Source organism: Apteryx rowi, unplaced genomic scaffold (genome assembly GCF_003343035.1).
Source record: "Apteryx rowi isolate R43461 unplaced genomic scaffold, aptRow1 scaffold_94, whole genome shotgun sequence".
Classification (NCBI taxonomy): Eukaryota; Metazoa; Chordata; class Aves; order Apterygiformes; family Apterygidae; genus Apteryx; species Apteryx rowi.
In genome coordinates, this window is record NW_020451249.1 from 149,589 (window position 1) to 172,880 (window position 23,292).

Genomic DNA, 23,292 nt, shown 5'->3' on the forward strand with positions numbered 1-23,292 from the left:
GGTTTGATTTTTCCGTAAGGATTTGTCCTGATGTCCTATCATGAATGAATAATTCCTTCTCTTCCCCATTTTGCTTATGTGGATCAAATGTTGCTCGTGCAAGCGCTGCGCTAGAGACTGCAAGCTTGATACGCCTGCGGCCAAACGGGACCACGTACGCCAGTATATTACAGAGGCAATGCAAAGGGGTAAGAGGGTATCGTGTACGGCTTGGAAACTGGAGTGATAAAGAGCAGATGGGATGTTATCTCATGCGAGCGCTTGGGAGTCCTATTTCAAACCACGAAACGGCTGCGGGAAGGCAGCAGAAAATGCAGGAGAGGGGGCAAAGCCCGCGGTCGCCCTCGAGCCTCTGCGGCGGGAGCCGTGGGCACGGGCAGGGCCGTGCCGCTGCCGCCGTCCCCGGAGCCAGCCCAGCAGAGGCAGCCCCAGCTCCCGCTTGGTCCTGCTGAGGAGCCTTCGGGAGGCCGGGAAGGACGCTTTGCTCTTCTGGAGCAGCGCGTTGCTCCTCGCGCCCCAGCTGCCTCGGATACACGTCCTGCGATACAGCTGCCGCGCAAAGAAACCGGACGGGGACCTTGGCCGTACCCCACGAGCTGCCAGATCAAAGTGTATCGTGGTCGCTGAGGCGATAAGGCAAAGCCTCAGAGCATCGCAGGCCCTCTGCAAAGCGCTTTGCTGTTAGCTTGGCCTGTCCCCGCTGTCAGTCTTGCAAAAAGAACCATCATTTCCCTCCCTTCAGGGTGAGTTTTAGGAGGTTTAGTCCCAGAATTGTAACGCCCCATGCAAGCCTGCGAGGGAAGCTGCAAAACTTCATTGCAAAAGTGCTCTCGCTCCCAGATCTGTTCCTGACCTCTCTACATTCACTGCACGTGAGAGTGACATTTTCTTTGACCTAATTACAATTCCCACTTGGCATTTTGGCGCTGGAAATTTAGACATAGAGCTGCTTAAAAAGTGTGTCAGATGCACCGTGGTCACCTCTGCCTCCCAGGGTGGAGAAGCGCAGGCAAGGGCTGCAGGCACCAAGATCATTTTACATTTAAGCCAGTGTTTAATTCTCCTAATAGCACCAAGATTGCGAAAGCTCAGAGCCTTACACCCCGCATTAAGAGAACTCCTAAATGCAGAGTCTTATGGTTGCAGGGAAGGTAAAAGAACGACAGAGTCGCTGAGAACTGTTCTTGAAAAACATTTATTTCTTTAATGGGTTTATAGCGCTGACTCCCAAGCCCCAGTACAACACGGTTTTCCCCTACACATAACTCTGGGGACAATTACCTTCGATGGAAGAAAAAGCCATACAAAGAACCCCCCCAAACAAGCAGTTTGGTACCCACAAACTGTGTTGATGCTCTACCCGCCCGGGACGGAGCTGCCCCGCTGCATCCCTCGGGGCACAGCTGCAGCGTGGATGGTTCACTGCCCAAAGGCCCCAAATGACTGAAGACGTGTTCAACTGCAAAAAAAGGGGGGCAGAGAAGGCTGCTAGGATTCAGCGGCTGCTGTTTTTGCAGACATTTAAAAAGGAAATCTATGCATTTCAATTTCTCCTCCTGAGCCCGGCATTAGGAAAGTCAAATACAAACCCAGAGACCAATGTACACAAAATAGTGAACAAATGTCCAGACATTTCTAATCCCCCCCCGTTTACTGTGCCATGATAACTTCAAAAAACAACAAAAACCCCACATTCAAATCATGTTGGATCTAATTTTTAAGAGGGAGGGGTGGAGATGCAGCACACAGCATAGCAACTGTCAAGCAATTTTTAAGGCAAATTTATTCCCATTTATTAAGAGTTGAGTTTTTTTGTTCGCTTTGTTTTTTAAGCTGTTAAGTAACATTATCTCAGCTGGACATTAAGCGTAGGCAATTGAATCAAAGTTTCAGTGAAGTCAGCTCATGTTGATCTGAGCCTAGAAGATCGAAAAATATTATTCCCAAGAATATCGATGAGAACAAATTAAAAACATTTAAAACACTCCAGATGCACAGCTCTCCAAGAACCTTCATCCCCTCACAGACCAGGTTGAGCCCAACTAAAACACACACACATGCACACCTACGAAGAAGGACACAACGGCAAGCCTCTACGAACACAACGCTGAATATAGACCAAAGCAGAGCCAAACCTAAATTCCACAGGTGCGAGAGCGTGGACAGAGTTATGAGTAAAAAATGGGGGGAGGAAACAGAACCCCGGAGAGGGGTGTTTCGTTAGATGGAATGGAAAATAAAAGTCTGCCGAATGCAAAGGAAGGGAGCTCTGAGGTGCACGCACATAAAGGTGGGTATTCTCTCAGTTGCCTCATCTCTCGGTTGGGTTAGTTGGTTGTGCCTTTCCCCTCCCTTTGAGATCCAGGTGACGGTGGCAGGAGGTTAGTGCGTTCACTCAGTCTGTGCGTCATAGTTAGCCCCCCCTGCTTTCTTCAGCTCGTTCTTGATGTAATCCTCATCCAGCTCTTTGTGGTCACTGATCACAAATTCTTTGGCAAAGTTCTGCGAAAGATAAAGGAAAAGCATGTCAGAAAGCAGGATACTTGTCCAAGTACTCGTATTAAGAAGGGTTAGCTGGCTTCCGTGGCTGTATGAGCTGTACTCCTTTATCTGCTACGATAGGGATGATAAACAGAAAGCTGTGGATGAGAGAGAAGACTATAGTGATGGTGAAACACAAGGCTTAATCTGGAGACGTTTTTTGTGTCACTGGCTGCAAGACCTAACCCTGTCCTATGCAACAGCTCTTCCTAGAGCTACATGCATAGGCCAGGTTAGTCAAGTTTCCTAAATAGTACGTAAAAAGGAGGAAATAAATATACTTTTTTATATACTATGCTTATACAGCAGATTTGCTGGCCCCTCCTCTGGACTATCTCATGTGCGTCATGGCCAAAACCAAGGTCCTGTTCTAGACAGGCTGCTGTTTTTCCTAATAGGCTCCAGAACGCTCTGTGGTCTAATGATCCAAAGTGACCTTGAAGGACCCACTTCATTAATACACTTGGAAACTGCGGGACAGACATCTAGCTGTTTGTATGCTCTTTGCAACTTATGTTAGCCGCGAAGCCCCCGGCTGTGACATGCTGTGGACTTTGTGAACAAAGAAGACCTTTCCCAGCACAGATGACTGTGACTGGGATCCCACGGTGCCTTGAAGATCCTTGTCACCACACTGTCACTGCAGCGAAGGACTTGTGCCTGTGGAGGGGCTCTCTCCCGCCTCAAAGCAAGGGTGGCAGGCACGTGTGTACGCAAGCATTTAAGCAAACAGGCACATTTGCTTCTCGCTTTCACATTTTCATCACTTCCTAACCACAGCTGAAAACAGTTCATGTGTCTTTCCCTTCTCCCCAACCCGCAGAGATTTTAGACAGCGTGAAAACCCGGGGATCCGTTGCGTTCTGCATGGCCGGGGACACGTGGCTGGCAAAAATGAATAAAATCCCAGCTGCCCTGCTGCAGCGCGTCCGGAAAGCAGCAACGGGCAGCGAGCAGCCAAGAGGCGACGGCAGCAGCCTGGCAGAACGAGGCGCTGCTTCGGGAGAGAAGCAGCCGTCTTGTCCGGGTCTCCCCGGCGCTGGAGCAGCCCCGGCGCAAACGTGACGGGGGGGGGGGGGTGTTTCTAATTGGTTTCAGACTCTGCGCCATGGGAGAGCTCTTTATTTGGCAGCGTCTCAAGGGCCTTAATTTGGGATCGCAGGCGGCTAAAGGAGGGGGGGTGGAGAAGGATTCGGCTTGAAAGAGCCTCGCCGTCTCTTTCATGCGGTGGAAAAATGGAAGGGAAGGGAAAAATCTCCCTCCCCCACGCCAGTCTCCCAGGCTGCAGCTGATCCTGTTTCACACTGCAGGAAATCCTCAGCAGTGAAGAGCTGCTTAGGGGAAAAAAAAAGAAAGCTTATGGCAGCTACAAGAAGCCCTGTCTGCTCTGCTTGTGTTTATCAGCACCTAGAAGAAGTCCTAAGAAGAAGTCCACACTTGCAATCTCCAGCTCTCTGGGGTTTGGACAGACAGACAGACCTTGCACTTATCCATGTCTTAGCAGGGTTTGGGGGGAAAAGGAAAGAAAATGTTTGTTTTGGAGAAGACCCTTTTTGAGGTAGGAAATAAAGAGGCAAAAACCCCAAAACATCAAATTTGGTCATGCTTACAAGTCTGGAGCCGAAGTGGAAGGAGTGTTATCCTGAAGACAACTTCTCAGCTGATAAATCAAAAGACATATCTGGCTTGCAGATTTCCTGTGTGAGATCTTTGGAAAGCTCAGCTCTTGCTAAGACTGAAAAAAATGGTTTCCACCAATGATTTGGTGCTCACTGAGATGTGCTACACAGGATTTTTGAGCTGAGTCTTTTCAATTTCTTTTCTACATGCTAAGAGGTTTAACAAGTCTGCCCCATCTCAGGAAACAGATTTTCCAGGACTACATAGCTCCGGTGCTGGCCTTTGCCTTGACTTTAGTGAGAACTGCATTTCTGAGAGGGATTCCATGAAAAATGTGTGCATTTTATAAACGGGAAGAGGGTTTCATTCATTGCCCAGTCTGCAGATTCAAGTCAATTCTGAAATTAAAACTTCATGTGCCCTCATGCATGAACAAAGGGGAACTAAATCACATTGAACACAAAGTAATTATAATTACTCAAACGTCTTCTCAATCAAGCAGTTACCCAGATGATTCCAGGGTGATGATCTGTGGGCATCAGCCACTATTTTGTGCCAATACCAATGAGACACCTTGCAAGGTTTGAACAGATTCCCCTTAGCAGAGTGATATCAGTTGGCCAGATGGGTTATGTTCCCAGCATGTTCTGCCACTCTGAAATATCCTCTTAGCTGACTGGGCCACCTCTTGTGCCAGATTTGTACCCTCTGAGTGCAATCTGGGTCACTGCTATAAATAACTCTTTGCCTTACTCCTTTCCATCGGCAAGCGCTGTCAGGGGCTTGTATGGTTCTTTGCACTGACTCTTGCCCACTTTGATGGGTCAAGCCTGGCTCCAAGGGGAGAAGGTGCTTCGGAGGAGTTTGCTGCCTGGGAATCCTGATTTCAACATCCCACTTGACCCTTCTTCAATCATTGCCTCCCTCATCACTCTAAATTAGCTCTTTCAGCTCTCTGGGCTGAAGATTTGTAAAGACTTGGTCAGGGCTCAAATCCTAAGATGAAGGAAGCCATATAAGTATTTTTAGAGACAGCTGAAACCATCTGCTGCTTCCTGTGTCATCAGGGCAGAAGACAGGAGAGACTCCAGGTCTCAGATCAGGAGATCAGACACCCAGGATCAACAGCAGCACTTTCCAGCTCAAGGGCCACCTTGTCTGGAGTTCACTCCTTTTCTGTCACCTCTGAAACAGCCAGAATATAAAACTACTCCCAACTGCCTTAACTGTTCGTGTCAGCTAAACCAAGCAGTGGTCTTTATTCCACACAACTGTCACCTGCGATTTTAAATAACCAGTCATAGCGACCTGGCTCCTACAAAGCACCAGGACTGCAAGGTCTTGGCTTCAAATGGCTAACAGCAATGCTGACAGGCTTCCGACTTCAGTGCGATTTTCAGTCCAGCACCAGATCTTCCTTCTGCCCTTAAGAGCCTCTTGCTTTTCGGGGTGGGGAAGTCCCTGGTTTCTCTCCTCTCGCACATACTGTTTTCCAGTTCCTTTCAAGTGAACTGCAGAACAGTTGTGCGTGTGCCTAAGGCACAGTGCAGATCTCTGACGCTTGGGCCCTCGCTTCACTGACAAGCATCTTCATTTTGCCTCCTCCACTTCCTTTTTTCCTCTCTTCCCCCCATCCCCAAGCTCTTTACAGCAGCAGCAAGCCCTGCGAGTGAATTCGAGCCTTTGTGTCCACCCCAGAGTCACCAGCAGCCTACGGATAACAAAAAACAATGATGCCATTTGTCTTGATCGCTCTCACGGCACAATAGTAACCAGAGAGCCTTTGCTTTGCCTCTTAAATCAGTGAACATGACACACAAAGTAAAGTTTACACAGGGCTCTTCAATATACCCGTGTAACACATGCTTCGCTTTTTGTCTGTGTAGCAGAGGGTCCCAGTTCTGCCATACAAGCCACCGTGTCCTCGGGACACCTTCCAGCTGCTGTGGGACACCAGGGAGAGAAAAGGCTCCAGCCACGCAGGTCAGGTTGCACAAGCAAAGCCTCCATCTCTGCCTGGGAAGCAGGAAATCTGTGCAGCCAGCTCAGTCGAGCCTTTCTCTTCCAGACAATTTTATGGGGGAAAAAAACAGGGTGGAGTAGATTTTCCTCCGATTCCAGGCCCTGAATGTTTAGCATATGGGGCCATAAAATCTCCCTAAGCAGGCCAAGGGAAAATCTGCTTGGCGCAAATACTGTACAAGACAGCTCTGCAGAGGCCCATATAAATCCCAGCATGGGTGGGCCTGAAGCCAGAAGGAGAATCCTTGTATCGTCTACAGACATATGGGTTCTCAGCAGCTAGGGACGGTGCCAGGTAGTCGGGCAGCTTCTTGCTGTTTTTATTTACGCTGGGAGCCCTTGCAGCAGCCTCCACTGGTGTTCAAAACCCCCATATCCACAGTGCAGAATTTCACCCTCCCGCCCACCGACTATCTAATGTTCAGTGCAGAGGTCGGACAGAGGAGACTACATCTCCCCTGTTTCTCTCCAGCACAGCGTGGGATCCGAGACCTCGGTCCTGGGGATAAAAGGCTGCATGTTCTAGCAGGGCTTCTCCGAGTGTAAGGGGGGCTGTATAGTGACAAGCCCCTATAGCGATGCAGCCTCACTGCCTCCGCTCTAGCCTGGCTGCATCGAACCTCGTCCAGCGATCAGCTGTCAGGCTCCAAGCTAGCAGCAAACCCCCCCCGCTTCACATTTACTCTTTGCCAGCTTTTACACACCGCAGTTCTAGCCGTTAGGAGAAGCCAGGCCTGATCTCTGGCAAACGCATCTCTCAGCAATGAAAACTGCGTTTGAGCTGATCTCTAAATTACTCCTAGCTGTGCTGCAGTCCCACTGGAAAAGACACATGCCCGTGTGCCAGAGGCGGGGTGATGGGGGGCTGTTTATCGTGGCCGGAAGAAGTTATAGATAAAGTTACCACCTTCGCTAGACTGGGGCTAGGATTTCTTGTAAATCCATATCCATTTGCTATGGTGGTTATAGGAAACCAGAAGAGGAAAAACAGTCCAAAAGTACCATTTTGTTTGCATTCCCAGCAGTATCTCACTCCATTTACTCACCCGCCTGATAGATGCTGCCTCAAAGCCACCGTAAGGGACACAGCCATTACCTTATAAGCTTGATCTTCTGACTGCCTCTCACACAACTGTTAGATCATTTTCTGCTCAGACCACTGTACTGACGCAAGAAACCCAACGCACACTCACGGAGTTACATGCTTTGTATCTGCCCCAAGACCAGGGACAGTAGCCCCATAAGCGGATCCTTCCTCCTTAGGGAGCAGCGTTAGTGCAGTGGGGAGCCGGGGGCAGAGAGGTGAACAGAAAAGGTCTGACTGTGAGCCCCAAAGTGGGAAGTCAGCAAAACTGTTGACATCACTAAAGCCAGGCAAATTCCTCACCAAAAATAATAATGAATAAAATGCCACAGATACTTGCTCACAGAAACAGAGCTGTTTTACCCTGAATACGATTTAGGCAAATAATAGAGCACATGACTTTGTGGGGGTAGGAGTGCTGGAGAAAACAGAGAAGAGGCAAAATTCATGGAAAATGAGAGACAAACTGGCGAAGGTTGGGCAGTCCCTTTGCTGAGACTGCCCTGCAGGAGAACTCGGTGCGGTCAGCAGAAGGACCTCCATGCTGCCTCCTGAAGGGTTAAAAGCTCTTGGTAGCAAATGCATTCATGAAGGGCAACAGGTTCGCGGAGGGGAAGCAACACCAGGAGAGAAACAAAAAGTCCTGTTTCCAGTTTTTCCGCATTTACATCAGCACCAGGCGGCCGGAGCGCTGCTTGCCCTTCTGCATCGGTGCAATGTGTTCCCCCTCGAGCCCCACACCGTTTTGCCTCAGCTTTTCCTTAGTCGAAGAAAAGCACCGTTACCGCATCCCGCTGCCTCTCCCCAAAGCGAAGGAGGCCGTTCACCGGAAGGCATGACTCTACCTCTCTTAAAGCCCGCGGCTGCCAGGTTTCACTTTGCAGGAGTTTTTATGGCTGACTTGAACCTCATTCACTGTAATGACTAGCAGCGCACAAGAGCCTTGATTTCAGGAGCGCGAGCTGACCTCTCCGTGTCTCCTGGCCTCTGCAGTAACGGAGGTCAAAACAACAGCCCTGAGAACGTGTCTCCTGGAGAGACTTGTATCGAGGCTGAATGAGCCAGAGCTTGTACGTACAAAGGAAGTAAAAGGTGGAACCATCCTTACTCCTGGGGACATAAGCGTTTAGGAAACTCAGCAAAGATGAGACACTCTGCATCGCCTTACTCCATGTGTCTGTTTACGCAGGGAAGCCTCCACACATTAGTACTTAGCTATACCCTTAAGAAGTGTAGATAAATATTTCTTTCCCATCCTACCCTTGCTTCCCACGTGCTTGATCCAAGCCTTCTAGATGAGGTGAAGAGGGAAGGATGGAAAATAAAGGGCCATGAAAAATGCTGCTGAGTGTTCCTTAAAGCAGCACTTGAATAAATGCAAAATGCATTTTCCTACAATGCAAAATAAATGCAATAAATGCAAACCCCATTTTCCTACAGTGTAAAAGAGGTAATAAGGATATTCCCCAAATAAGCAAGAAGACCTGATTCTCAGTATGGATCAGGGGAACCAGGGTTATTTGCACCAGATGAGATCCGTCCCTGTAATTTTACAGTTATTACAGCTAAAAATCAATTGTCCTTTCTTCCTGAGAGATTTTCTGGCAACCTCTGCTGCTGACTATCAGCATCACTTCCCAGCACCTCCCTACAGAATTCGCAGCACCTGCTCCCCCTTCCAAGAAAGGAATACAAAAGCGAGGGCGACCCAGTTCCTCTCCCCTTGCTTTATAATAGTGCATCCTTTTGTTCACAAGCCCATAACCTACTCTTGAACAGCTAATATCCCTTATGTTTTCCTTATGGCAGGTGCTTCTACGAGGCCGTTAATAATCACCCTATGTGAAGACCCTTTATTCTACAGATGCAACATGGTGGGGTTCGCTTGCTGGGCAGTATTCAAGCTGACTCGCTTTCCCTTTGAGGGTCTCGGCAGAAGAACGATGTTTATTGGCATTTGTTCAGCTTTGAGCAGAGCTCGGCCGCAGCTCGTCAATGCATCTACAAAGTAGCCGAGAATATAAAGCAGGCCTCTCCTCACACTGGAGCTTTGGTCTTGAGTAAAGAGCCACAGTGAGCTTTTGCAAATGTTATAAGATAGCGAGCACTCTTCAAGTTTTACGGAGGGCTTCTCGGACTGAAGAGCTGCTGGTTTGGAGTCCCAGCCAATCACTTCTATAGATCAGGAAAATCAAAGCTGTTATCTGCTGTACAAAAAAGCCTCCTTGTGCCACGCTTCTTTGAAGGACAGCCACGTTGCACGTTGCAGTGGGATGAGTGTGCCATGGGTCACACACATGACTAAACCTCCCGAGAGCCAAACTGCTCCAAAAGCCTAGAGACTCTTCAGGGTTTGTAAAAAAAAAAATTTTTCCCACTTTAGAGTAATAATTATCCCAAATGATGAAGCAACACTGAGTCAAATTTGTACTTTCTTATTACAGCAAATAACCAACTGTATTTTTCTATGTATAACTCACATCTCAAATAATCCCTACAAAAATCAGAAATAGTGGGGTGACCGGGAATAAACTTTGGAAGATGAAGAGCAAGAGGAGTTTTAAGAGAGAAGTAGCACTGGTATAAACTTCTCTCCTTATTAGTTACAAAATTGGAGGAGTTCTTGGTTTTGGTTGTTTTTACAGATTACCTGCAAGGTTACATGCATGAAAAGAAGTTAACAGTTCTACACATACCCAACTCCGTTGAGAGGGGTTGAGTTGCACACGTAGATAGCTGTCTCAGTCACTATGTGCTGGGAGCATAAACTCACACCTTTTATTTCATTTAAATTGGTTTAAAGACAGGCAGTGAGCCGTAACCTGAATTTGTGCGAAAAGGCTGCCTGTTTTTGCAAAGGAATACTAGTTACTATTCACTCTCTCTTTGTCTATCCAGGAACCACAGCATCCTAGGAATAGTATGTTTGTCCTGCTAGGTGTCTCTACACTGATAAAAGGTGAATCAGAAATGTCCTCCTAGTGGAACTGGCTCTAATTGTGTCACTGGTTGATCTGTATAGTCCTGGATTACTTCTTCATGGATACCCATTGATATCAGAACAGGATGGGGGGCATATTCGCTCACGGTCATGTGAGATGCTCACAAAGACACCTGTACAATAGCCTTAATTCATCTGTAAGGAAACTGTTCAAATTAGCTGACAAGATAATTTCTTAAGGGAAAGATATCACCATTGACCTTACATTAGAAAATACTTTAGAATGGGTTATAGTCAGGGTTGCTAAATAAAAATGTATTGAACACAAGTTGCATTGTCTTCATATTTTAGCAGAAATTAATTGGAATATGAATGCTTTTAAGTAACCGCCAAGAATAGTTAATGTTCCCCCACATTATCAGCTCACATAGATTACTAACCAAACATGAAACAAGTGAAATTGCAAATGATACGTAACAAAACTGAGGGACAGATCTTAGAATGGCATTTGGGAATGTTATTCAAATCAACAGGAATCAATTGTCTAAACATATTTTAAAAAATCTTGGGCTTAGTGACTCTCATATGAGTCATTCATTAGTACTCTATAATTTTATCTCCAATTATAATTATAGAATTTCAGCTGCTTCACATGAACAGAGGTTTGCTTTCCTACCTATCAGGCGTCATGAAAGTTTCTTTTCAGAATGGACCCTCCATATAGTTATTATTTTGAAAGATTTAGCACCAGTGCTTATCTCCTGAAAGGAATATGAATTTATTATATTCTTCATCCTTCTTATCTAAAAATAATCTTCTGTATAATAGAAATTACCCAATGAACTGAGGGAGCTCTCATTCTCATTCTCCATATTATCCTTTTTGAAGATTTCTTTATATAGGCAAGAGCAGAATTACTGAGGGAGATATTTCAATATTCAGCCTGTTCTCCCAGCACAGTAAGAAAGACCATTTTTCAGGCATTGGAGAATTGGCGCTGGATTTAGTTGAAAGAGCTAATCTTGCTATAAATACTTCTTCAGAGGAAACATATGCTAAACGTTAATATCTTCTCAGCTGCAGTCAGGCTCCCTTGCTTTTCAGCAGCAGTTCTTTGCGGCGTTCCACAATTCCCATCTCTCACAGTAGCTGTTTGTTTTCCCCAGCTTTAACATTCATTGAGCCTGAAGCCTGACGGAACGAGCCCTGTGTCTCAACACCCTGGTAGGCCTTGAAACAGTTAAATGCTACGCTCGGTTTGGGCAGACAGATTCAAGTGAAGTCCTTTCAAGGTGTGCGCTAAGCACATTTCTCTTTTTCCCTGATACGCCCAATGCCAAACAGAAGACTATTCAAATCTAGTTAGCTATTAAAAGCTGTTAGTTAATTGGTACTGATAGGGACTTTAGACTTCAGCTGATTATGTCCCTGAATTCATTGTGCAGAGACAAAAGGCCTCAAGAGAAAAATTACACAAGGCGTGGGTTTCCCTGATTAACTTTACCTGCTTAACTGCATTGTTCTCTATCATTCAATATTATATTGTTTTCATATCGGGGGAGGGAGAAAGCGAAACATCTTGATGGAGACAAGGAGGGCAGTGCATATAGTCCCTCTTCATGAAATAGTTAAGACCGCTTTAAGCCCAAAGATGCTTCGTTATGCCTGAGTGCTCAAGGGTGGATGTTAAGGGTTCCCAGCAGGAAGACAGGCAATAGGAAGCTGTGTTCCTTTTAAAGGATTAACTACTAAGTTGAAGGATGATCTCTCACCTCCTGCTGATGTCCACAGAGCTAAAAGAGATGAGAACTGAGGGTTAGGAGCAGAAGGAAGAGGTTACCTGTACTACTTCTTTGACCAGCGTCTTGTCAGTCCCAGTTTTGGCTCTCTGCAGGCCACTGACACTCTCTCCAATCCAAGTGATGAGGGCAAACTTGACTCGCTTGCTCATGGCATCGCCGGTGGTAAATCGGACAAAACCAAACAATCGAACATCATCTGGAGAGACAAAGAAACAAGGAGAGAGTGATTAAAAACAGAAGCGTCCTTGCCCCACTCTTTTTTGGGGTGAGAATATTGCTCCCAACTTAATGATCAAGTCAGGCGCATGATACCGAGTGGGTGCTAGGATCATTGTGGGTTAACAGGGCACCACAGGGGCACTGCACCCCTGCCCTCGGCTTGCAAGATGCGCTTTGCCAGCGTTAGGCCTGTGTCTTCCTAGGGAGCTCTGAGCAACCGGGAGGAATCTGGCTCTGCTGGCCGCACCGTGCCACATCAGTGTGCTGCTGGTAAGGTTGGAGAGGACTAAAGAGAGTCAACTGGCAGTTCAAGGCCACCGAGCTAACCCAGTGATACGCCCAGCCAGATCATTCATCTGCAGGTCACTGGTTCAGAAGGAAAGAAAGCGATTACCCAGCCACTCTCTTTCTTACAGGATAGCAAGATTAGAATCACATTTTACAACGTATACTCAGAAACTGGACACTGCAAATCTGATCCTTTCCCCTCCTTCCCTTTAGCAACATTTTTGGCTCACTTATAGAATGAGTTTGTAAGGGGCAAGGGAGCAGGAGCAAAAACCATCTGCAACTATTTCCCCAGATGTGCTTTTCTATTCATTTCTAAGACCAGTAGAGAAGGGGGAACATCAGGCCTTGGATTTTAAAACTGTTCTAATCCTTGCTTCACAGCTGGTTTCTGCTATATCAGGCTAGACTAGAGTTATTTAGTCTGGCTATATGTGTAAAAACCTTGTAAACTCCTTGTCTCGAGGAGTTTGTTCTTTCATTGCAGGGTGACTCATCCACTGAGGCAGTAGGATGCCTTCATGATCACGAGCACCTATAGGGCTGTGATAGCATCCACTCATATCCCCAGTTTCTTCTGGCAGCTTGCAGGATGCTAAAACCTATGACCAGGATTGTGCAGAAACGCAGAGCAGATGGACAGTTACGCAATCGTGGAATATACCTAATCATAGCTACTTCATCTGTGCCACTGAAGACCTTTTCAATGAAGCAAGATGACTCAAAATAAAAGAATAAACTTGCTGTTTGAAAAGAATCGTGTTAATACTCCTTAAGCTTGTTGTGACCAGTTCAACATGTTTTATATTTATTTGCTGTCTTGACTACTTGCCGGGTGAGAACACAGTCTCCAAGTGTGGTAACATGTTCACTAACATCACCTTCATTTGGGTCCATTACAGCATTCTCCATAAAAGGTCAAGACAGCCCCAGGAGCTCTGGAGACAGGGAAGAAGCAGTTCTATATTGTCCATCCTCAGAAAATAAGCTGCTAGAAATCAGTGCAAAAAAGTGGGATGTTCTCTGAAAGCTGACAAGTCTCGGTGCTTGTTAAACACTTTGCTTTGTCAAAGCCTGAATAAGCAGAACTATCTTTGATGAAAGATATTAACTTTTAAGTCTTAAAAACCCCATCCATCCTCTCCACATTTTGTTCTCTATATACTTTTTTGCTGCTGAAAGAGAAGTATGGGGGAAAACTGGAAAATGTGTGTGTGGGGGGGTGAGTCTGTAAGAGTATGTAAAACAAACTCCACTAAGATTTCCAATTTTGAAAAAAAAGAGACATCTTGTTCTAAAAACTAGACATGCAGGTGGATCTCTTGAAGGAGAAGAAGAACCATGTGTATCAAACTGCAGGCAAACAAAACTTTTCTCGCAGTGCCCTATTCCTGGCAAGTATGAGAAGTCTCTGGTGAGAACTCACATTCCTGACAGCAAATCCTTTTGCCAAGATTGATTAGAACCGTAAATGAACCGACAGCGAGGAAATACCCAAGGTGAAGAGAGACTGTAAATCCCCAAACGTTACTATTAACAGTTAGAGAAAAAAACCTTGCTTTCCCAGATCTGACAGTAAAGGAGGCCACACTGCTAAGAATTGTGCTGTGGTTCCTGTGGGAACACAGTGCTAGAAGGCAATTTAATGTCATCAAGTCCTGGCCCCTACTATACTGTAACCATGTCACAATCCTTGTCATGGACTGATCACTTTCCACCTTGAGTATGTAGGTTTTTCAACCTTGCTACTTCTACCAAAGGCTATCGCAGATCCTGAAGACTGCTTTGGAGTATGTCCCTTTATAAAGATAATATGAAAATATAATGAATATGAAGGATTTCAAGTTTTTGCGCAGAGCTTTTTCATAGCAACCCAGAAAGGAGGTTGAAGGAGTATATCTGGCAGCATGAGCTTTAATTTGACCCACAGGTCACTGGCAGCAAGGGGATCTTGACTCTCAGCAGAAGAGTTTGAGCGCTTGCTCATTCTGTTTGAAAGCAGCTTCATCAATGGCACCTAAGAGAGCCAAAATTAGTTGTTCCCTGTGAGCTTTTATCTTTTAGATCGCCTAGAGTCTGGTGAGCCTGAGCAACTGTTACCTTATCATGTCAAGTCCTAGTATGTTTAATGAGCAACTGAGGTTAGACTTAGGACTTTGAGTCAGTCTTTGGCAATACTTCCCCAAGGAAATGGGCTTGAAAGGTTACCCCCAAGCTGGGTGCTTTCTCCTGCTGTCTCCCCGTGGAGGTTATATCCCCACAGCAGGCAGCTCTTCAGCTGCCACAGTTTTCAGTCCACTGCATTGAGTATAAACTACCAGTATGCGATGCTTTAACTTAACGTGCCAGGTTGCGACTTGCGGTGGCTGGGGCAGATAAAGCCAAGAGGGAAGGCGAATCAGGGCCCTTAACAGTTAGCCCATCTCTTTTTCTAAGTGTGCAGTAGGAACAGGCGGGCAGTTCTCCAGCAGCGGCGCAGCCTGCGCGTGTGTCCCTCCAGCCGCTGGTCCGAATCCCCGAGCAGAAGTGGTTGGGTTTCACAATTAGTCTGAAGCATGCTCAGAGTGACAACAGGATCAAAACGCAAGCGCTTTTATACTCACAGATTTCCTCTTTCACAGTTAATCAGTTCCAGCCTGACACATCACCTCACCGTGCTGGAAGTCATCAGTGCCATCAGTGCCAACTGCACTGGAAATCTCAAGACATTAATATCCTCCCCCTTCTCCTCATTTTCACACACACAAAAAACCACTTACATTGGTTTTAGGAATTTGCTGGGTGTGTGGGAGAGTCTAACAAATCACAGGGAGACAGCAGATTTCCTCTGAAAGAGGAAATCCTGCCTAGCTCTACACAACCACCTTCCTAGTTCCTAAGCCATGAATTTCAGGGCAGAGAGAAGCAAATAAGGCATATTAATAACAGAACTGAGTAGAACAGAAATAACAGCTTTATTTGAGAGGATTTCACAAGCTACAAACAGCAGAAATTAACGACATTAATTCCTAATAATTCTACTAAAACTCCTCCCAAGGTGCTATACAAACTATGAAAAGAACAATGAACGCCTTAATGAACATTGCTCAGTGTCTTTCTCCAAACCTCCCACTCACCAGTAAGGCAGGATTTTCCAAATATACTGATTAAGCTGCTCTTGGCTGTCAACAAAGCTCGATGCCAAGCTGCAGCAATTTCCTTGATGGTATTCCCTTTTTTTCCCTCCACTCAGACCCTTTGATTCGGCTGCATTAAAAAATTCCCCATTAGACTGAAATGCACTGACCCATCAGTAAAAGATATGAGCTGCAAGAAAGAAATACAGTGTCAAAAGCCTCACGGTTCTTAGTCTTACAGCTCTGAATGGCCAAGAGAGAGACATGCTGAGATAAGGCCACCACTCCGAGCTTCATCTGCCTGCTAAATCGAGGTCAGGCACAGGAAGGCATCTGATAGAAAGCTCTACTTTTGTGTTCTGTCCAACACTGAATTGCCAATAGCACATGACAGATTTCAACAGGGATTTGTTTGTTTCAATTGGAATTTATTCATTTTAGGATTCATTTGTAAATTTTCCACCTCTTCGGCCACCCAAACTCCCCTTAATCACCTGGCTAGGAGCGCAGACAGAAAATCACCCCTATCTGTTGCACTGGCTTTTCCCTCTTTTATACTCTGGGGGGGACTCTCAGGACTTGCCCTTGAAAAAGCCCTTGAAAATCAGCCGAGCCTTGCCACAGCCTCTGTTGGTGTTCGGAGCAGGCGCTGGGTAAGGATCCGGAGCTGGAAGCAGCGCAGCCAGGCGCGTGACGGCAGCTCAGCGCCCTGGCTGGGCTGGCCGGGGTGCGGTGCCGACCCAACGCAGCTGTGTTGCTTCTCCGGCAGTGCTAATCCCTGCTCTCCCAGGCACCCACCTGCCTGTCCAGCCCCAGCCCCTGGTGCAACGCCGCCTTGCACCACGCAGGCTCGTTCTTTAAGTCGTCTAAGACACATACAAAATGTTGGCCCTCAGGACCATAAGCACAGGACATGCTGTAGCTGAGGCACCGATCCCTGATCCCTCCCCTGTAGCCCGTGGTGGCTGACACGAGTCCAGGGCGCTCAGGACACACGGGCATGGCAAGGAAGACCCAGCACCGAGTTCCCTGCTTTCTCGGGGCCAGTGAAGCCAGTGGTAGCGTGTTGTCAGCATGACTTGCTATGAGAGGAAGACTGAGACCCTCCAACCAGGGCTAAATACAGGCACCAGCAAAGTAGACAGGTGCCCAGGGCTGCAGAGCACGCTGCAGAGGATTGCAGCGGGGCCACAGGCTCCATCACCTGCTTTGCCGAACCACAGATCCTTTCAGCTGGGTTAACTATTCCTGCTGAAGGAGCAAGGAGCATATGTGGTCAACAAGCGGTAGCTGCTACCCCAGCCACAGTGGTCCTGTATTGGCCTCTCTCTTGAACTGGGCATATACTGGAGCACAGAGTGGGAGGAAACTGGGGAGCTACCATCCAGCTGATCTTTGTTCCTCTTCTCTGAAGGAAGGAAAGATTTCATTAGAGTAGAGGCCAGACAGGCCCCAAAACAAAGAGCATGCAAAAGATACAACCCTCTTCTTTACTTGCTCTTGTGCCTTGCACAGGATGGTAAAACGCAGACCTACAGCCGTGCTACTTTAATTAAGCATCACAGAACTAACTGAATGTAGAGAGTTATTATTTCAGTGCAGAACTTGACCTGATGAGTTACTCCCACAAAAATTAATGAGAAAACTCCCTAAGACAACCTTCCTTCCATTCCTAGGGACAGCCCGAGCCGCAGCTCCAGCTGCCAAACCCACGTCACTGCAGCTGGAGCCACTGCTGCCACAGCGAGGGCCGCGGGGCAGGGAAGCTCTGCAGACAAGGACAATGTGAAATTCCCATAAATCATCATTGTCCCTAGGTCTTCCTTTCAATACATGTATGGGAAAGCAGGGAAGACGAACTTTAAAAAGGAAGAACAAAACTAGTAAGAGACTGATTTACAAAGCCCTTTTAGCGCCTAAAGATGTAGCCAAATACAGAAAAACACCTATCTCAGATGCTTTCCTACAACTTGAGATGCCAACATAATCTTGATGATCTGACTCTCGCCTCTTATCTCCCAAGTTCTATATACACCAGTTATGGCTAGGCTTTATATGGGAACTGTCATAAGCCCAGAAGAGCTTGCATTTATTTCAGGAGTTCTTCTATTCCTATTTTCTTCTTAATATTTTATGTCAACCAGAAATAATTTTGTAGGGTATTTATTTCATACCAAAGATTTTCAGTTCTTCCTTGTGCTGAATGCACAGTGTGGTTTTGGTCTGATCTTTTCAGACACATGAATAATTATCCCATTTCATGCTGTCATTGCAATTATTTATCTGGACTGGGGCTTATCCAAATAGAAGGGTCATTATTTCTTTTGTCAGAGATGCATTGAAAAACAACTGTTCACACATGGGATGGGGGAAAATACAGTATTCGAACCTCTCTATTACTTCTTGGCAGTGTACACACTAAAGAAATTAAACTACATGCATAGACTATGCAATGCTCTGTTGCTCAGCAATACTTGAGAGTGCACAGAAAATGCACCAAGCTAACCAGTGCAGTCAGGTATCACTGATATTTAAAAAACTTTAAGCATATGTTTTGGACTGGTGTTGTAGTTCAGTATTTCAGCTGTACATCATGCAACTCTTCTCAGCAACAGCATCACCAGCCTAAGTAAGAGACTTTGAAATTAGCTACAAGAAAAAAAAAAACACCCAAGAGCCTTCATATCCTTCCGTACAATAACCTTCAACTCTTATCTGTGTTCCCGGCTTCCAATCCGCCAGCTCAGCTTTTTGTTTAGAGTACTGATGGCACGTACTGCTAAACACCAAATTAATGCTATGTCTGGATCCGTGCCATCTGCACAGGCAAGAGCTGTAACTGCGAAGCAGAATGGATCAAAAGCCTTGAATTAAGTCCTTGTTTAATGCAGAGGTAATCTTGTGCTGTTAAGCCCAACCAAAACAGTCCTTAGCCAGAAGACACAGGGGGTGTCTATACTGCGTGTTTAATGACCCTGACACAGTTAATGTCCTCAACTTATGGTGTCCAGACTCTCTGGGTCAGACAAAAGGAAATATAGCCACATACGTGGGTCATTATACAGGACTGCAAGAGGAAATGTTATTAGAGGCCACCTCCTAGTCGTCTAAGGCCAAAACGTGCTGGTCTTCTTGTGCCCTGATATGGATCTGAGCATGACAGCAAATGATACGCAAAAGCTCAGGGCTCAGGCTATGCTTATATAGATATAATCATGGGCCCCTGAACAAAAGGGCATCGAAGAAGAATTTCTTACCAGGTTTTCTTCCTTGAAGAGTGGCAATTGCTGTCCCCAAATAATGGGAAGGGGAATGATGATAGTTTGATTATGCATTTCCTTAAACCCTTCTGCCAGCACGCAAGGCTTAGTAAAAAGTTCAGAAAGATATGTAACATGTAGTTCTGAGGTACACTGGATATTTGAGAATACAGCAGGCAAGAGCAATGAAACCTGCACAAGATGGATGGGGTGCAGCGGTAGCTCCTGAAGCAGGGCATGGGCCTCACTGCCCCGGGAGCTGAGCATCTCAGCCGTTCATGCGTTCATTGAACGGCAGCCCGCAGAGCGTTTCCAGAGGTTTGCAGAGAGCTGCTTTGTCACATGGTCTTTTTGAAGTGCTACAACCATTAAATGAAGCAATTTCACTTTCTTTTCCTGGGTCCTCATCCACTATCGCTCCCTGAGGAGGTTTACAGAATCAGTAATGAGTTGGGCCATGGTCTACATGCAAAGAGTTATGTATGGGAGGAAGAAAAAGAAAAAATATGACCCCCCCCCCCCATCAACAACCCCCTCCAGCCCTTCATAACCTCTACCCTTGCACAAGGCAGGATACCCACCACAGGCAAAGGCAAATCTTCCAGACTGGTACCAAAGGACTTCCTAGTCTTAGAGCCACATGAATTAGCACACACTGACTCTGCCTGCCCTGTAATTTAACGCCTGGGAAGAAAGCGATATGTACAGCACGCCGAAGGTGCTTTTAATAAGAATGGTTATTAAAGAAAGTGGGAGACACGGATGTTTTCCACTCAGAACAGCATTAAAATAGCTGGTGCATAAGTGGAGCAGAGCAAACTCTGACCGAGGTGCTTGGCGACGCTTCCCCTGCTGAGATTTGCAATTCCAGCTCCCACTCTCACCTTCAACCAACAGCTTCTACAAGAGGCAGCTGCAGTACTCTGTGGCTTTCAGGGCAGTGTTTTTCACAAAACAGGAATTCAAAACAAGGAAGGAAGTTTATTCTGATGTCAGTTTTCTTATCTTTTAATCACATTTGCTGAAGTGCTTTGCATGGATAGTAGCTCTTATCCCCTCCAGCAAAACTGAGAAGGACCAGGAGGGAAGAGATGTAGCAACAGGAAGGAACAATAGTTAGCATCTCTTCCCTTCCCTTCCTCCTCTTTTTCCACTGACTTTGTCTCAGTAGAAATACTCCAACCAGCTCTGCTTCATAGTAACATTTGGCACCTTCCTTCCAGATGGGAAGGAAATCTCTCACTTCATTGCTGGCACGAGCCTTGCTTTCTGACTGATGTCTAGTGGTCCAGGCTATGGGGAGTTGCACAGATGGAGTCACTGAAACTTGCCTCTTTTCCTTCCTCTACTGGTGCAGCATCCGTTATTTCATGGGTGGAGGAAGTTCCTTTCTCACACTTAGCCAAGAACCTGGTACCTGAATTTGCCTAGTTCTTCAAAGCCTAGAGATAGGTTTGAGAATAACCTCCCGTGCCTCTGGTCTGCCAGGGAACCAGCCCGTAGAAGGTGCATATGAGGAAAGGGGGAGAGGGACAAAAATCGAGCAGCCATAAGGGATTTAGCTTCACATTTTAGGCTAACAGTGGGCCAGAGTCGACCCCAATGAAGCCCTAATTTATATCCTCCTTCATCTTGCTTCTGCCTAAAACATGCAGAATTTCCTTTCTGCTGTAAAAATGTTTCAGTGTTGGGACCAGCTTGGCACTTTGCTGGTGTAAAACAAAGTTTTCTCAAACTATATCTGTTTTAATGCCCTGTTTATAAATATGGGTTTGGCACATGCGAGTGACGGCAAGAAAACAAAACTGGCCATATTCCAAAGTGCAATATGTGACTCCATTAGTTGTTACACACATCCTACCCAGCCCAGCCAGTGACTGCTCTCTGCCAAAGCCCCTCTCCCTGCTGATCCACTCAACAAAAATATTCCCTTTGCTACAGAAGGGAAGATAGGAACTGTTCCTAAAGAGGCTACCACTTCAGACAAAACATTAAGAACCAACTCAGACAAAATAAGAGATCGACTCCTTAAAAACAAGGAGAGAAAATAAATGGGAAGGTTGCTTTCCAAGCCTTAGATGCCTGGAGATGCTGGTTCAGTTATCTCAGCCACAAAAAGAGACAGAGAACAAAGGCGCTCAGATATTTAAGCTGTTGACCTCCAAGAAAACTAACTCTTTAGATATTGTTGGCGTGAACTTTAGAAGTGCTGACACCTTGAAATCTCCCTGAAGACCACTAGGAATTGAGGTGCTCAGCACCTCTGGGCAAAAAAAAACAAGCAAGAAGTTTCCTCTCCTCAAAACGGACCTGTGTGGTAGAACTGAGGACAAGCCCTGGCCTTTTCCTTACGCCTGGTAATTGCTTTTTTTTCCTTATGTTCCACATTAAAAAAGGTTGGGTGGGAGAGGGGTTCTTGTGGTACAGGTCATCAGCTGTCCTGACCCTGACTACTTGAATTTAAGAAGGATGCCATTCTGTTTTGAAATTTTCCCCTGCAAAGGTCTCAAGAATAGCTGGAAACTAGTAGTTATGTTAGTACTGACAAGACCCCACCGCAAATGTCTTGGCAGAACAGTCTAAACCCTATGATTTAGTGACTACTTCCCAGGGCTAGAATATAGTTCTCTCCTAGGATCTCTATTTGCTGATCAGAAGACCAGTCCTGTCCTCATTTAAATCAGTGGAAGTCCTACCCTCAAGCCGAGCCCTAGGACTGGAAAGACCAATACGGACCAGTAAGAGCCTCACAGCGTTTCAGTCCATGCGGGGCTCTTTGACTACAGCACCTCCCAGGATTCGCCCCATCTTGGGAAGAGAGAGATTGCTCAATACACAATTGCTTCACAATACAGATATCTAAGTCTAAAAATATGGAAGATTAACCATAACACTTGCCTATAGAGTAACTAGGTGAGTTAGGAAGGCTTTGTCGGTTACAGACTGCCATTAGTTACAAATGCTTCATATCTCATGTCACCTCGTGACATTATTAAATATCAGGCAAGATAGGGGGAAAAGCTATACAATACCCCCCAGAAGTTATTTTGAAAGAAATCAAAGCATGTTTTTGTAAAACATGTCAAAACTTAAGATCAGATTAAGTTAAACATTTTTCCATGTATTTTCATTTCCCCCCAGGGCTTTGTTTCTCCTGTTAATATTCTACCGCTGACAGCTTAACCATCAGCTGCCACGTTCAAACCTAGAGCCGCAACTGCCGCCGTGGTTGTGCAATGCCACATATACAATTGTTCTCAGCGCAGTATTGTTCAAGCAAATCTTCTGCATAACCACTCTGCTCTAAGGTTTCATGTTCTCAAAAATCGGAGCGAGCCTTCTAACTGCAGTTACGTTAGTACTACGGATATAATTTACAGGGCAAGAATTTCCTTGCATAACAGTCGGTATGACTAATTTTTTTAGCCACAAAAACTGGAGTATCTTTTGCTCTTCGGTAAGATATGCTTTGAAACTGCAGTGCTAAACAATGGGACCCTTGCTAAGCAAGGGTTTATACACAGGCTGAGAAGCAACGAAAAATTTTGGAAAGGAGGTAAAAACCCCAAAGGAACTTAAGCCCTGGGGTGAAACAAAGGACTGAGGGGGCTACGGACTTCGGCTGCCGCGGGAGCGAGTTGCGCTCTGTGGTGGCAGGAAAACCCGATCATGCAGGACAGGGCGAGACAGAGGGGAGCAGCAGGACACGCTCCACTTCAGCCAAGTTTCCTGCAGCTCTTTGCCCCCCTTGTCTTGGGCAGCAAGAAACACCGTGCGTTTCTGACCAGGAGCAGCCACAGCGGGGCTTACCTGTGCACTTCCTCGTGAAGGTTTCGTAGTCTACCCCTTGGTCTCCGGGGACGATTGTGGAGCCATCGTATTTAAACGTCACCCTTTGGGACGGGGAGAAGAGGAATATATTTAAAATTCACCCTTTAGGAAGGGGAAAAGAGGAGAAGGGGATTGGTATATTTAAAAGCCATCCTTTGGGAAGGGAAAAGAGGAGAAGGGAAGTAACGTTTTTAAGTCAACCTTTAGGAAGGGAAGAGGAGAAAGGGGGTTGGTGTATGTAAAAGACCCTTCGGGAAGGGAAAAAAGGAGAAAGGGGGTTGATGTATTTAAAAGACATCCTTCGGGAAGGGAAAAGAGGAGAAGGGAAGTAACGTATTTAAATCAACCTTTGGGAAGGGCGAAGAGGAGAAAAGGGATAATATATTTAAAAGTCTCTCTTCGGGAAGGGAAAGGAGGAGGAGGGGGTGGATGTATTTAAAAGACGCCCTTCGGGAAGGGACCGGAGGGAAGGGGGGGAGCGCGGCGCCGGCGCCCGTCCCGCCGGGCCAACCGGGGCCCCGCAGCCCCCCGGCCCCGCGCCCGGCCGGAGCGGGGTTGGGGGGGGGGC

The 23,292-nt window shown here is 46.3% G+C and overlaps 1 protein-coding gene across 1 annotated transcript in view; it reads right to left on the reverse strand.

The window, feature by feature from the left end:
* Nucleotides 1-1,179: 1,179 nt before the first annotated feature.
* The window catches only part of COTL1 (coactosin like F-actin binding protein 1), a 23,184-nt gene continuing 1,071 nt past the window's right edge, over nt 1,180-23,292 (reverse strand). The window contains exons 2-4 of the mRNA XM_026091980.1: nt 22,704-22,786; nt 12,049-12,206; nt 1,180-2,502 (exon numbers count right to left, since the gene is read on the reverse strand). Coding sequence (XP_025947765.1) covers nt 2,392-2,502; nt 12,049-12,206; nt 22,704-22,786 — 352 coding nt within the window. The 3' untranslated portion in view covers nt 1,180-2,391. The remainder of the gene's footprint in view (nt 2,503-12,048; nt 12,207-22,703; nt 22,787-23,292) is intronic.